The sequence below is a fragment of the Hippichthys cyanospilos genome, chromosome 10 (genome assembly GCF_059441005.1).
Source record: "Hippichthys cyanospilos isolate Australia breed blue-spotted pipefish chromosome 10, RoL_Hcya_1.0, whole genome shotgun sequence".
Lineage (NCBI taxonomy): Eukaryota > Metazoa > Chordata > Actinopteri > Syngnathiformes > Syngnathidae > Hippichthys > Hippichthys cyanospilos.
This window is the reverse complement of record NC_142378.1, coordinates 5,618,786-5,632,922: the sequence shown is the minus strand read 5'-3', so window position 1 is coordinate 5,632,922 and position 14,137 is coordinate 5,618,786. Positions and strand designations below refer to the sequence as shown.

The following is a 14,137-nucleotide window of genomic DNA, read 5'->3' as shown; positions in this document are numbered from 1 at the left end:
ACTTTGATAGCGTCGGCTAGTGTTTGTACACTCCGAACAAAGAAAGGATATTGACAGAGATTTGGCAAGGGTCCGAGGTACAAACACCGCTGCCAGAAAGCACTGTCCATTTTTTTCAATTCTGTCAACAAAGCATAAGTGTGTTTGTTCATTCCGGTCTCGACTGAGCCCACAAGTAACATGGAGCTGCTAGCTTGCCTTCAAGTTCGTGGATAAAGAGAGCAAGGTGTTGTAGGATTCCGGTTCTCCTTCTATGGTTACTATATTTCAATGAATGGCCTATTTTTAAACTTTCTTCATATATAAGGCACATACAAGCGAACAGTAGTGGCTGGGTTGCATTATACATCCACTAGATAGAGCTGCGCTGTAGGGAATGTCAACAAAACAATCAAATAAGTGAGTTGCACCTTATAATGCAGAAAATATGATAAACAACGGAACTTCTAAGGTTTGATGACCAATGGTTTGACTAACCGTTGAACGAGAAGAATTGGCAAGTGTAATTTGATGAAGTGATGCATTCACAAGTGAAAATTCAAGTGATGATTTCACTTTGTCTTCATGGGGGCTGGTTTGCCTTGTCTTGTCCTGTTGAGACTGGGTTGCTTCAGAACAAGTAGCCGCTTGCAATGCCTTGAGCAGTGGCTCTTATTTTAATGAGGTATGACCACCCCCACAAAATAGGCTAATTACAGACTAAAGCTCATTCCTACATAAACCTACCCCCCCCTCCCCAAAACAGTGGCTTGTATGTGAATGTAACCAACCGTATATTGATAAGAAGGTTCTTCGAGTATTTGCAGGCGTTGATGAAGATAGCAAATGCGCGTTCACAATCGCAATTGTTCGAAAGACTCATGTTCAAAATTTCATTGTGACATGTTCAAAATTTCCTTCTGACATGAAAAACAATGAAGAATGTTTTGAGAACAATTAGGACAGGTTCAGCACGTCTAAAGAACAACTGCAAACTTGATCGAAACCTAGCGAAATCGAGAGCCGCCAACTTGCTAACATTCAACCCCTTGGAGGGGCTTTAACAAATTTGGCAATAATTGCTTTCAATCTAATCCATTTACTACCTAAAATTGGCCATTTCTGTCTCTTGACTAGATACTAGACACATTATCAGATTTCTTTGGTCCAGTATAAAAGCGACTGATTTTTATTGTGCTGAATCTAAATAAGACATTTCCAAATATTTACTTCAGAAAATAAACCCCTTTGCCGATTCCTGCTTTTTTAAGACTTAACTACCAATCAAACCATTAAATATTGTTTTCTGCAGTGTCTATTTGACAACATGTCCTTTTTTTTTCCTTTAATCAAGGCATGGAAATTAAACCCTCGTTTTTAAATATCTAATGCATCAATTAATCGACCAATTAATCGATTATGTAAATAATGGTTAGTTGCAGCCCTATTTACTGCCTTTATGTTTGCATCTACTTTGTAGTTCCAGAGCAGGCTCATGCCTCCAATTTCTCAAGCAAAGAAACAAGGACAGGGTGTCCTAAAATGAGACACATTGTACAAGCCGATGGCCCTGGCGGCAGACTGACAGAAAAATCTACGGTTACTGGGGTTACTGGATCCACTCTGGTCCAGTAAATTGAAGTCCTTAAGCCTTAGTACCAATAAGAAGCCATTGAGAGGATGGATGCAGACTACATGGAAGACACACCCGTGTTTCTGCACATCCTGGCCTGTGACTCATTAAAACAAACATTATGGGCCATTTGCTAGGCCCACTACTGGATCTAAGTTTGTGTCAGACAAATGGGCTCAAAGTGCACTTTCAGATAATCAGATGTGTTGAGGAAGGAACGCAAAGAACAGGACTGTAAACCTCTCGTCGCGGCGGGGTGTTTGCACACAAGGGGCGATAATGGCTGAGAGCCCTACCATCTTGACTGTGACTCGTGTCGACGCTTTCACCCTCCTCGAATTCTCCAAAATTAATCACATCGAATCAGCGGTAACGTATAACGTACAACGTCATGTAAATTCTTAAATGTTTTCCCCCAATTGACCTGCTGTAATAAATGTATTTTTTACAATTAAGATTTGTCTAAACACCCTGTTTGAAATTTTGTTATATATGCTCCAATTTTGAAGCAATTTATGTGAGGACAAGGTACAAAAACTGCAAGGTTTTTTTTAAATCAAGAAAACAATATATTTTAAGGTTTTTGGTTACAATTTGATTACAAATTTAAAATTAATATTTAATTGAACACTTGATCGAAATCTCAAATGTCTTTTAATGTCATTAAAAGGTATTTTTTCCCTATTCTTCTGATAGTACTTTCCACAAATCATCTTTATTCTTCATTTCATTTCTTCTTTTAAAGATGGCAGAATTTCAATATAATGGACTTTATATTTCTGTCTTATATCAGCGTCTCAAATTTGGTCAATAATTGGATAAATGCTTGTTCCACTATGTGACACTAACTCGCAAAGTTTGCTGAAGACTAAGATGGCTGACCTTCTTCCTGTAACCTTTTGCTCATAGCTTCTTGAGACTTTTGTGTTGCTTTACACATGATGGACAGGCCTACCGACTTTCATGTCGCTTTTAGGAACCGCCCTTGGGGACTGAATTTTCAAAGTCTCACTTTTTACGGGAGGTCCAAAAGGGCACATCACTCAAGATGAGCCCGCGGCAGCCAGCATCACCGTATCGAAAAAGCATCCAGAGCCAGTAATAGCCATGGGGGGTCGCAGGTCAAACAACTCTGGACGAAACTTTGGACAAATCATTATTTGGCCCGGGGGACGGGAACAAAACACTTAACATGCCAGCGGCCAAACAGCCCGTGCTTGATCACTGCCATTCCACCAATCACAACAAAAGGTGATAGAGGTCAAAGTGTTTCTAATCAACAAGCAGGTTCTAAAGGAGCTCTTTGGGAATAGGGCACCCGCACTATGAAAAGATAGAGTGTCCAGCAGCTGGCAAAATAGTCAGAGGCCAAAATTCCACGGAGGACGCGGCATCGGTTTACAATATGGTTTGTTTCCTTCAGCGGGGACAAAGGCCAAATTATTCACAATTGGAAACCCCTTATAGTTGCTTGTGGTCAATCACTGACTAACTGCCTATCTTAGGACCAACATATATATATATATATATATATATATATATATATATATATATATATATATATATATATATATATATATATATATATATATACACACACACTTTTTTAAATAAAGGAGAATGCCATATGTGCCAGTTGAAAATACCAATATAGAGGTTGAAAAAAGGGGACTTGGTATTTGCTGTGTTTTAAATATTATTCACTAAACCGCTAATTTAAAAAAAAATCATTAATCCTACGAAAAAAAAAAAAAAACGACACAGCTTTCTTGGTAAATGACAACATGTCTAAGTATTTCCTCCCTTCCACTGGACATCACTCATGCCTCAAACAATTTTGCGGAGGCCTACAGGTGCAATAGGAATGTGGTGAGTGGGCTAATGACTGCTTCCATTACCATAGTCATGCTGACAAGACTTCCAAGAGATGAGACTGAGGGAAACCAGGGCGGGGGGGGAGGGTTGACTGCAGTGGGGGTGGAGGAGTGTCATAGGCCATTGGTAAATATGTTTGGTGTGTGGACCACCCAGATTCTTAAACCACCGGTTGCGACAACGCTAAGAACATCTTTGTTAAAAGTAAGTAAGTACCGCTAGGCACAGTTGTGCAAAAAAATGCCGGTCAAAAGGTTTGCAGTTAAGCTGAAGACTCTTGCGAGACGACAAAAAAAAAAAGAGAAGTCTGGTGTAGATGCATGTCGCCGCACGCTGGCTTGTCCACACGAGAGCGTAGCTTATCGTGAGTCAATGACAGACCCCTAGCATCTTTACAAATGGAGTTTACTCATCAGGCATAGAGCGACGTCGCTTTTTTTCCTCAAACACAATGCATGCACAATAGAAATAATCACCTGCTTGTAGTTGCACCGAAGACGGATGTGCTGGACAAGATTAGACAGGTTTATAGGGGTGGGGGGAGCAAGGGAAGCGATGACCCGTAACTACTCAAGGAATTCCCCAGAGTGGCGCACGCTAACGCACAACATCCTTCTCTGTGTGAGAAAAATTGCTTTAGATGAGAGCGGACAAAACAAGTCAAGTCCTTCCTGCGTTTGTTTGGGCTGGCCGGTCTTGAAAGGGACAGAAAAAAGACAAAAGGGAACCACAAAGTCCACACCGGGGGAGTAGTGTTACCCTCCGCCAGGGAGAAATCACATGATTTGCTCTTTTGAACCTCTCCTTGGGAATTACGTAAACCCTGACATGGCGAGGATGGTAATTACCCGCAGAATAAGCAGCCTCTCGCCCGCTCGCTCACTCGTCGCGTGTTTTCCAAAACACGGCGGGGATTTATGACGATGACGAATGAGCTCAGCTATGATGGACAGCCGACTTGGCCACCTTCAGAGCTTCGTGTTCAGAGGTTATCTGCAACATCTGTGCGTTTATTTATAGTATTTTGTATGTTATTTCCAAATGCTAAACAATTCAATCGCACGACTATGTTTGAATACAGGGTAGCACCGAGCCAACAACCCAATTTGGCTCCCATAAAAAGGATAAGTCATCAACGGTACTGCGCAGTACGCGATGAGGAAAGTTCACTTCAGGTTATCGTGGCAGTTTGTAATTGTAAACCTTGATCTGGCTTGTGTTTCCAAAATGAGTTGCATAGGCGGACCTGCGATACCTACATGAGCTCCATAGCTAATGTTACATCATACCAAATCAGCGCTTTATTCCATTGTTATTCATCTGAATGGGAAATTGTCCGTTGAACGCAGAATTTAAATTTTTTGCAGGCTAGCAATTCTCTTAAAAGTGTTGTGCTCCTTTATAGCACCTTAAGGTTCAAACCTTGGATGTTTTTTTTAGACAATAACCAGTAAAAATACAGATGATTGTGTGTTTGTATAAACTAAAAATGTGTCAAAATGCAGCTTGTTTGAAGAGTTGACTTCAACCTGAGTATAACCCAGAAAAAAAATTTACATTCAGATGGAGCGTTTTGGAGAAACTGAGCCAAACAGGAAGGGCAACTAAATTTGGGGTATATGATGTACACTTACACGGCTCAAACTTGCATTCTTCACATTGTGTTAGCTCTGTTGCTACATTTAGCATCTGAGCATTTGACCATCGAGCTTGACTAATCTGTGCGTGTAACCAATCAAGTGTGTAACATTGGGAAGTGTCAGCAATTCGGGGGCTCCCGGAGAAACAAGAGTGATCAGGGAGTTCCAAAAGCCTTTGGGGAAAACATCTCGGCGATGGAAAGCGTTTGCCAGTTTTGCGGCGCAGTGTGACGGCGTAATGACGGGCTTGTGTCACCCAGGCGGAGGTCAGCCAGCCGGCCACGAACAGAGGCTTCGACAACAATCTGACGTCATCAAAGCGGGCCGGCGTGACTCATCGACCTCAGATGAGAGAGGCGTGCTGGAATTTTAATGAGAACCTCTGCATAAGGAAAACACAAACATTCTTTTTTTTTTGCCTGGAGTATAAATCAACGACTGAATGACAAAAAATAACAGGGAAACAAAATCCACCGTCCAAAGTCCCATTTTGTTTGATGTGCGTATGAGAAGCCTTTAACAAGAAAAACAAACTGTTTGTTGAAGGCTTTCATTACACCAGACAGAAGACCGATGACGTCCGCGGGCAAAAATATTTTGTTGTTTCCCATCAACGAACAAAGATGGGCAGTAACAATAAAGCAACAAATTAAGAGGCTTCACGTGTTCACATCAAGAACGCAGCGGAATAGTAACAACAAGCCTCTGCTGCGGGGTCGAGTCAACTTCATTTTTTTCTTTTTAATGATGACGGAAACACAAGAAGGTCATCCATCAATTTGACACAGTAGAACATCTCGGCCATCTGCGGCCAATGCAGTCAACGTCTGCAGCCAGAACACCCACAAACACCATCAGCCTCCGATTGGGGATTTATGGACGACACATTGCCACTGTGTCGGAGAGAAACTAATCGACATCTGTAAAATTTCTGGTTTATAAGGGTGATCTTTGTTTTCGGAGTTCGTTTCATACAAGACAACCAGACAATACAGCAATCAGATTCAATCGAAATCGCTTGATATTTTGATTGAAGATAGAGCTTTAATTAGCTTGATTAATTAGCTGGAGGGAATGAGGAAATTAAATAAAGCCAAACAGCAAACTATTGTTTCCGCTGTGCAAGTAAAACTCACCGGTCGAACATAATGAACGTTGAGACATCTACACAAATAAACCAGGTTAAAAGTAGTGAGTCTTAAACCTGGATTTTTTTTTTTTTTTTTAACTCCAAGAGAGCGCCTGATAGATTTTAGCAATGCCAGACCTGCTGTCCATTCTCAATTCATGTTGGCAAAAAAATATATATAAATATAACTACTCAGATTTTGTTTTTTTCTGGTGAGGAGCAGTTTTGAGGATCATTGACTTAATTTGAGTAGGAATTCTAAAATTTTCTAAAGTTCTAAAGTTTTTCCCTGGGATTTGAATCATTTTTTCAATTAAACATTAATATGTCATTATTAAGAATTATTATTATCATTTCCCTTACAGTTATTAATGTTTAATGCGGTGTTTCTCAAAGCGGAAAAAAGGGATCTTTCAAAAAAGGGGTTCCCAACTCCAAAATATTGAGAAGCCCCGGTTTAATGGACAGATGGCCTTTTATGCCATACGAGTATGAAATGCCCAACTGCATTTGAATGCGCCATATGTCCGGTCCTCATGTCATTAGCTACCTGAGACTAAGCGTTAAGCGAGTCCATATGTTTACATGAGGCGCAAAGTCCAAAATTTACACAGCAAACAGTGATGGGAAACCGCTTATTTCGAGCCTTGGGTTAGTTGAGGCAAATGAGGGCAAGGGGAAGTCAAAACATCCATGTTCGCGAACGCCGTGGGATGTGAGTCATCAAACTGAAGGGTTCCAGCGGACCACCCGCTCGCCCACTCCCCCGACACTTAAGTCGAAGCAAATGCCAGAAAAGAGTGTCAAACAACTGGCGCAGCCCCGGAGATGGTGTGAAGAGGAGCGGGGGACGCAGAGCTGACTTTGCACTAAACATTTGTCCCTTTTGGTCACGACGCCACCACTTAACACCCATCGGCTTCTGTTACCAGTCCCTCCACCACTGCCGGCGAAGCAAGTAAGATCAGAAGGGGGCCCGGGACAAAAACCTGTTGTGCATCTGTCAGCCGGCTCTCAGCCCTCCCGGCCATACAAAAATCAGAGGTGGGGCAGGACATCTGAAAAGATCTGCTTGCAGACGGACATTTTTGGTCGTCAACAAAAAAAAAGTGAAGCAGAGGGTGTGGAGCGGGGTCATTCAAGCGCTCAAGTGCCCCGTGCGGCGCCGGCCAATGCGGCGGAGGGTTACGGGGGATCATAGTGGCCAATCCGCATGGGCTTTGATCCAGGGTCTTTCATGTTTGTCAAGACCTTACACCTGAACGACCACTCGGCCGGACTTTTGTCCGCCGTTAGCGGAATGTCTCGCGACGTCCGAGCAAACACACAAGAAACAATTTTCACAAGAGAAGACGTGTAGATATGCAAAACCAGAAACAACAAACATCTGCAAAAGGGTTCAGTCAAGTGGAGCACTGATGAAGGGTAAATGGGAAGAAAAGTATTTTTGAGTATATGTGAGTATAATTGTGTTTTGTTTTGTTTTTTTGGTATGCAGCAGCGCAACAATGCAGCAACAGTAATCTTTGTCCATTCTCAGCGCAGTCAATTTGAAATACCATATTTTCTGCACTATAAGGTGCACCGGATTATAAGGCGCACCTTCAACGAATGGGTTATTTTAGGTGTTTTCATATATAAGGTGCGTACAATAGAAACTACAGTAGTGGCTGGGGTTGTGTTATGCAAGATGGAGCTGCGCTTAAGGGAATGTCAACAAAACAACCAGATAATTTATTCAAACTGTATTCATAGACAATCAGAAATTAAGAAGAATCTGAATGAAATAAGGGGCCAACTTATAAGCGCTGTCGAATTGTACTCGGATAAATACGGTAACTTGTAGAGTTTGTATAGACAGCTGGGCGTCGGCATTCATAATTCATCAAACAAACGGCAAAATCAGAGCTAGAGCACTAGAGTTTGTTTTAACCGGACCATAACGTGTCAAATGTCAACATGGCCTCAAAGCGCAAGAGAAGTCTGCTGAGACCAGGTTCTACGGAGCCGAGGGAAATTCCCCAAAGCCCAAACAAGCTTTGAAAGGAGCACGAATGAATAGAGCGATACTGTAGCTACCAAGGCGGGACGCCCAGTAGCAATTTACAGGAGGGCCTCTGATCTCGGGCCGGGGCGATCCATTATCAGCCTGTTGACATTCTGATGATTTTACACAAGGCCTTGACATCTTTTCATCAACTTTATCCTCCCTTTTTTTATTCAGGTCAAAGCTGCTCACAAAAAGGGGTCCTTCAAATATTTTGCCTTTTTCTCTTTTCTTTTGCTCTCATGGAATGGTAATGACATCAAATAAAATAAGTTTACAACCGGAGTTATGAGTGCCAAACATGGATTAAGATATTCACATATGATAACAGTGATTTACAAGGTAAACAATTTATAACACAAAAATGAAAAAGTAACTGTTCCCTGGCGCGAATTTAACTACTTATAATATTCAACAAATCAGCCTTTTACTTACGTATGTTATTTTAGTCAGCCAAAGTCGCGACTGTGGTTTTGATGTTACTTTGTTTCGAAAAAACTAATTTGAGATATTTGTCTAAAATCTCTTCTGTATTCATAAAACGTTACCCATTATTCGATATAATTTTCAATGGAATATCAAAATACCAAAAAATTCGACAGCTGAAGCCTTTGAGCGATCTTTGTCACTAAATCCTTTGTAACTAAGCAAAACAGCAAACTTTTAATCTGTGTCAAATTAAAACTGCCAGCAAGACTTCAGGTGTTCTAACACAAACACACATAGACCTGGTCAATCTTGTTCCCTTGCAAGCTCTTCTTAGTTTTGGTCTGATTTGTTTGAACGTGTAATTCCACTTAACTACCAATATGCTTATGAATAAAAATGATTTTCTTGATTTGGGGGAAGCAGGGGAAAGAAAAAAAATCTCATCTGGTTGAGTAATTCTGCACACAGACTCCAAGAATGTTTCCGTTTCGCCAAGTGTACTTTACAAGTGCAGATAGCACGAGTGCCCCTCGGGTCTTACCCTGAATCTCTCAAGTACGTTGACAAACGGCGCTGTTGAATGCACCTCAAGTGCAAGACTAACGGGAGAATAAAAAGTGCAAATGCGAGAAATCTCATTATGGGAAAACTATTGGTTGGTGCAGAAAGCACTAAAGCTTGTGTGTTAAATTATTAACTGATCTCAATCCATGTCCAATAGTCAACCGGCTGCTTTCCATTTCCTGATGATCACCATTAATCCGCGGCAAAGATTAGCGCCGCTAATGCAGCGTGCGGCTTTTAATCCACGCAGATTTGCGCTGTATTGTTTTAGCTTTGGGAAGCACGGTGGCCATGTGGTCTCTGCTTCTGCTTCCTTGATCTCCGGTTAGGATTCAACTCAACAAGTTTACGCGCAAAAATAAATTCACGAAAATTCACAGCTTGCAATTCCCAAGTTGGCCAAGAGGATGTTCCACTTACCGTGTTTTCCGCACTATAAAGCGCACCTAATAATCTTAAATTTTGTCAAAAAATGACAGTGCACCTTATAATCCTGTGCGCATAAACAGTGAGGTTGTTTTTTTTAGTTTTTTAAATTCTGACAATCAATTGATTAGTTAATCATTCAAATGATATAATGAATAACTTTATATCAAAGTAGGACTGAATTCAATACATTTTAAAAATAGACGATTTAAAACACGAGATAAGTCGTGAAGGGATAAGTGGTTTACGAGACATGTTTACAGTGAATACTAGCAATTTTGATTGTTTTGTTCAGAAAAAAAATCCCATTTTTTTTTTAAAAGATTTTGAAAAGCTTAACTCATCCAGGACCGAGCGAAAAAAATGAGCAAATGGACTCACCCGGACATGATTGCTCTTGGTCTGGGCCCGCTGGGGCTGTGCTCCGGGCGCGGCCTGTTCTCCTCGGGTTCCGGTGCCGTGTGCCCGACCCACGGCTCCGGCGGTCCCGTTGGCGGGCCCCGGCGCGACCCTGCGCGGCCTCTGCTTGATCCCGTCCAGGAGGCGCACCAGCAGGATGTTGCTGGGCAGTTCATCCACGCCGCACTCCACCAGCGTGCGGCACTCCGGGCAGCGCAGCTCGCCGCGGGAGCCCACGATGCCCTGCAGGCAGCGTCGGCAGAAGGTGTGCTGACAGGGAAGAACCTTGGCCGACGCATCCAGGCGCTCTAGGCACACGGGGCACTCCAGCAGGTCCAGCAGCACCGACTCGTCCATGGTGGCCTTGGCGTTTTCAGCAGGAAATCATGACTCTGGTCCACTGATGTCACGTCACCGCCATCCCGCTGTTAAGGCCATGGCCTGCGCATCGGCCTGCAAAAGAGGGTCAGCACACGCAGATTAATCAACGGGACCCAGAAGGAGGTCACGGGATGCGTGCATATATATACTGAAGTATATTGATGCAATAACAGCAGACCACAACTATGGCTAAATCATTCGGGAAAAGAAAAGGTTAGATTAGGGTTTTTTTTTTAAATACAAGCAATATATTAATTTGTGAATAATATGTTCTAAGCACCACAACTTCCGTATTTTCCACGCTATAAGGCGCGCCGAATTATAAGGCATGCCTTAAATGAATGGCTTAATTTAAAACTGCTTTCATATATGGGGCGTACGGCATTATAAGACGCATAGAATAGAAGCTACAGTAGCTGCTGAGGTTCCGTTATGCATCCACTAGATGGGACTGTGCTATAGGGAATGTCAACAATGGAATCAGATGGGTAAGTCAAACATTTCGATCAGAAATTGAGAATAAGATGATTTGTGGAAAGTACTATCTGAAGAATGAGGGAAAAATACCTCTTGATTACATTAGAAGACTGTTTAGGTCAATCCCAAGACCAATCAGGAGTTTAAAAGAATATAAACATGATTCAATTCAATATTAAACCTAATTTTTTGGATCAAATTACAACCAATTACCTTAAAATATATAGCTTTGCTGATTTAAAAACAGTTTCTAGGTTTATTTTATAAAATGGTGTTTCCTTTACAAAAAAATCACCCTTTTTTGCACCTTTTCACCATGTCACAATTGGAACGTAAATAGGTTTTCTCTGTGGATGGTCACGTGACATTTGCCAGTCTCCCTCATGCATGAGTTGGATCCCAAAAGAGTGGACAACAGCATATACAAATTCAGCCATAGCCTGATTAGAGTAACTCACAAGTGCTTAAAGTTCACATTTAATCTAATTTGCAGCAAAGCGGATAAAAGCACCTGCGACCTGTGATCCGGGCGTTCTCTAATGGTGGAATTGTGACACAACTGCACAGTGACAGGGGATAGGCACAATGAGATATGATTCCCAAGATGATATGTTCCGTAATTCCCCAAATATAAGATGCACCTGTGTCTAGGACGCACTTTGAATTTTTTTAAATTCTGGTATTTTTATGTCACTGTGTACTGGCAACAATGTAAAACCTATAGCAAAACAGAAGAAATCAAATCTTCTGTGTAAACTTCATATTTTCTTGTGCTCATACCCGTAAATTATACATTTGTTGCGTTAAGTGTGTTTCAGATTTCGTCAGTGTAACATTGAATGCGCTCAAAATGGTTGTTTTTCCTTTTACCTCGCCACGCAGCTCGAATTCTTTTGACCATGAATACCTGAAGTTGCGCAGAATCTGTGTTTCACTGAGTTTATGATTGTGTGTATATGCCAAAAGACCGATATTAAGAAACGAATCAAATTTGAGTCAAATTTCCGTGTTCTTTAACCGCTGCACTCTTAACTGAATCAACTGGACACATCATACATTTTTACATGATCCTTTCGGTTTGAGTAATTTTCCTGCGTGTGAACAAGTATGGACTCGGACGTTGGTTCAGTCTACTTCTTTTATTGAAAATAATGCTGTAAGAAGTGTTAGCAGCAACAGGCACTAGCTGCTAATAGCCAACTGACGTCCGCCCTCTTGCTCGTCTTGCTACGCTAATTATTGTCAGTAAGGATAAGGTTGATATAAAATGCATATCTGTGTGGCAAAACTCGGCTTATTTGGCTGACGGATCAATCTTCCTCAAATGGTGTCGAAAAAAGAAAAAAAATGTACCAGTCAAAACGCAGTTGTGTTGTGATAAAAAACATCGAAGATGGAGTTCATCAGAAGCACTGCATCTCCTTCCGCATTCATGAGCAACTTTCCCCAAAATTGCTTTCTTGAATATTGCCCATTAATTCAGCCACAGAGTGCAGCCATTTGACACGATTGGCTGAGTCACGCTAGTATGTAGAAAACTAACTACTGTACTGTAGTAAGGCCAATGCGATGTGACATCACCAGAGGATATTTCAGCTTGCATCTCATCTCATCTCCCCAACAAGTTCACCGCAATAGACGGAACAACAAAAAGTCGGAGGAAAGGTCCAACATTTGGTTAGCTAGCATCCATAATGCAGGAGGTACAGTTGATTTTTTCAACAAATCTAACGTACTACGTTTTTTAACGCTGTGACAGGAATAGTACTTTCTTCCTTTTCAAATTAAGAGCAAATTCATTGGATCATCCAGCAACTTATTGCCAAAATGTGCTATAGTAAGTCCTTTGTAAAACACACCGCCAAAATGTATATTTTTAGTAATTTTAATTTTTCGTCCACCAAAATTGAAAACTTGCGGCTTGTGCACTGACTACATGGCACTGTCTGCTTTGAGAGGATTGAAAGCTTTTAGATGCACCTTATAGCGTGAAAAGTAAGGTAGTAGCAAATGTCATTTTCAGTACAAGCCCGTGGGCCGCTTAAAACTCGACAGCGGGCCACAAATGATCCCGGGGCCACAGTTTGGGTAAGTTTGGGCATCACTACATGACGATATAACGTCATGCACGCAAGTCATATACAATAAAATAACGTTAGCCTCGTATACTTCAGTCCTCGGCTAGCGGTAACTTAGTGGCGTTGCCAAGTTTTACAGAGCACGCCGAAATGTTCAAAAAGCAAATTAGAATTATATATTTTTTTAAATACTCAAAATTTCACACTTTACTTACCTCTTGTGTCTTTTTATCAGCTAGTTGAGGCTAGCGTAACTAGTTAGCAAGCTTGCCCCCACTAACTACGACTAGTCCCCCCCCTCCCTCCGTAAAAAAAAAAGAAAGAAAATCGACTAACGAGTTCTATTATGTCTCCCGGTGGTTTTTATCTGTTGTCCGTTTCGTCCACGCTGAGGTTGAAGCAGCTTTGGAAGTTAAACGAAAAGAGGCAAGCAAAGGCAAGTCGGAGCCCGTTGACCGAGCGCCTTGCTAGCCGGTTGTAGTGTTCTGTTCTGTTCTGTTGGACCTGGAAACACACTGGAAGGGAGGGAGTTGTGTGGCGTTCGAAGACACTGGGAATTTGAAGATTTCTTCGGGCGACACAACGTCTCGGTGGCAGGAAATACGCCAAAGGGAAGCGTTTCTGACTAAAACTATCAAAAAGATTCAAATTTGATACAAAGTTTGGAAATTAGCGCGAAATCGTGTTTTGAATAGAGTGTATCCTGCGATCAGTTTAGTAAGCGTAAAGATTTTCGAGGCATACGTAAAGTGGGCGTCCAAGCTTTGTCGAAAGGGCGTGAGCTAAATCATGTCACCATGTGTCAACTTGTTTTAATGTTTTTAATTCCTTTTAATCGCCCTAAAATGCATATGTTGCTATTTATATTGTAGTAGTGAATGGGTGAACGACGTTTTGCACGATTAGACTGAAATGCAATTTATTTTTCTTCCGTTATGTTTATTTGCAAGTAATAGCAATCAATCTCTCTGGTTCATTTTAACCAGTGGCGTACTTCGTCACCCCAATTCAAAATGTTGTTGTAAACAGTGTTTTATGTTCATTTCACAGCAGCAATTATGTCACTGGGTCATTATGACG

General features: G+C 41.5%; 1 protein-coding gene across 1 annotated transcript in view; it reads right to left on the bottom strand.

Moving 5' to 3' along the window:
- sh3rf1 (SH3 domain containing ring finger 1) overlaps window positions 1-13,559 on the bottom strand; it is a 32,366-nt gene extending 18,807 nt beyond the window's left edge. The window contains exons 1-2 of the mRNA XM_088425365.1: window positions 13,273-13,559; window positions 10,104-10,574 (exon numbers count right to left, since the gene is read on the bottom strand). Coding sequence (XP_088281491.1) covers window positions 10,104-10,478 — 375 coding nt within the window. The 5' untranslated portion in view covers window positions 10,479-10,574; window positions 13,273-13,559. The remainder of the gene's footprint in view (window positions 1-10,103; window positions 10,575-13,272) is intronic.
- Window positions 13,560-14,137: the final 578 nt, after the last annotated feature.